This window comes from Trachymyrmex septentrionalis, unplaced genomic scaffold, assembly GCF_001594115.1.
Source record: "Trachymyrmex septentrionalis isolate Tsep2-gDNA-1 unplaced genomic scaffold, Tsep1.0 scaffold17, whole genome shotgun sequence".
Lineage (NCBI taxonomy): Eukaryota > Metazoa > Arthropoda > Insecta > Hymenoptera > Formicidae > Trachymyrmex > Trachymyrmex septentrionalis.
This window is the reverse complement of record NW_017304864.1, coordinates 1,696,119-1,697,810: the sequence shown is the minus strand read 5'-3', so window position 1 is coordinate 1,697,810 and position 1,692 is coordinate 1,696,119. Positions and strand designations below refer to the sequence as shown.

Below are 1,692 nucleotides of genomic sequence, written 5' to 3'. Positions count from 1 at the left end.
AATAGAGTTCACGTTGCATTCAAACTGACAATCGCTCGAGCATTTTTGTAATAATTGCGACAGTGCGGTATCATAATTATCCGGACTAAACCAATAGTCCTTCTCGGATAATTAGACGGTGGCGAACGAGGTACCGACACCGCGGCCAATTCAACATAGCGCGGTGTCAGAATTTCTCGTCGCCGTGGGTCTAAATCTCCCGTCAGACGATGCCACGAGAGAAGAAGCTTTTATGTATATACTATAACAACAATTTACAATGAATACTTACTGAGATACGTTACCGGGCTTGATGGTCGCTGGTATCTGGTATTCGGGGTGTAGCACGCCGGTTCGGTTGAACTCCTGAACGCGGGTCGGTCTGTCGGCGCCGAATGGTCTCGGGCTGCCGATCGTCCGATAAAATTGTTGCTGCTGTTGCGGCTGTGTACGCTGCTGCAACTGCTGCAGTTGCTGCCTGGCGCAGAACGGGCAACCGGCGCAACTGCGTGCGATCGACGCGAGTATCATCAAGACACCGATCGTGATGCACGACATGGTGATCGCGCCAAGAGATGGTCCCCCGGTCTCTCTCGGTGGATAATGAATACGACGACGACGGCGACGGCGACGACGACGTCCGTCGTTCAGTGGCGAAGGAGTTCGACTGTGCCGAACGAGCGAGCGAACTGCCGTCGCCGCCACCGCCACCGCCGCCACCGCCGCTGCCGCCGCCGTCTAGGAAACCACGCCGGCAGCCGACGAAACGAAGTAACCCCTCTCGGTTCTTAATCGGACGACTCCCGCGTTCGCCACCAGTGTTTCTGATAGAAACCCCTCCTTTCTCTCTGCCCCTCACCTTCCTCGCCGATCCAATGATCTCGCGTAGTAAGCCTGTTAACCCTTACGCTCTTACCTGACCCGATCCGCAATTTTCCGAGAAATGCTAATGAAAACAATGCATCTTCTATTATTAATATGTAGTGTCTTCGCACAACATGAACATATTTATCTATCTCGTTCTATCTTGACTATCTAGAATACGACACTGTCTTGCAACATTTTCTTTCATTGCAATGTATTTATAATAGTTTTACTATAATAACTTTATTTGCTCTATATTCTTTATACTTTTTCGTTCTTATATTATTTCTTATTTTTATTAAGTACTTAAATACTCTCTGCAAGCTCAATTTTATCAATCTCCTCTTCTTGACTTTTAAATCTACTGAATGCAAGAATTCAATTAGAATATTTAGTCTTGGAATTAAAAGAAAAAATACTTTTTATTATCGTTATATTTTTTTTTTCAAATCATCTCTAAACGCAATTATGTGCATATACATGTTTCCCTTGGCGATGGATTCAAATTACAAGTAAACGTTTCCCTGTTTCTCCCTCAGTTTGATTTCTTTTCATATTAATCTTTTAATCTTCGCGAGCACATTACTTATCCAGGAGAATCCTTTCATCTTCTCTGTTTAATTTCTGTCTATGATTGTCTTTTAATCTTCATAAATACGTTGCTTCTCTCCAAGAGAGTAAGATTGATCGTAAACCTCGGGGTATACGATAATAACGCGATAACGATATCGAGATCGAGTTTGCGAAATTCGCACCTCCCACCCACATCAGGCCAACATCTTCTCGATGAGAAAGAAGGTGATTGTCGGCTTCATACGGCAGTGGGTATCGGCTGGTTAAGGTAAAACA

At 44.7% G+C, this 1,692-nt stretch overlaps 1 protein-coding gene across 2 annotated transcripts in view; it reads right to left on the bottom strand.

Annotated features, from left to right (window-relative positions):
• LOC108746428 (protein NDNF-like) overlaps window positions 1–632 on the bottom strand; it is a 10,481-nt gene extending 9,849 nt beyond the window's left edge. For both annotated transcript variants that reach the window (XM_018483202.1, XM_018483203.1), the window contains exon 1: window positions 272–632. In XM_018483202.1, coding sequence (XP_018338704.1) covers window positions 272–537 — 266 coding nt within the window. In that variant the 5' untranslated portion in view covers window positions 538–632. The remainder of the gene's footprint in view (window positions 1–271) is intronic.
• Window positions 633–1,692: the final 1,060 nt, after the last annotated feature.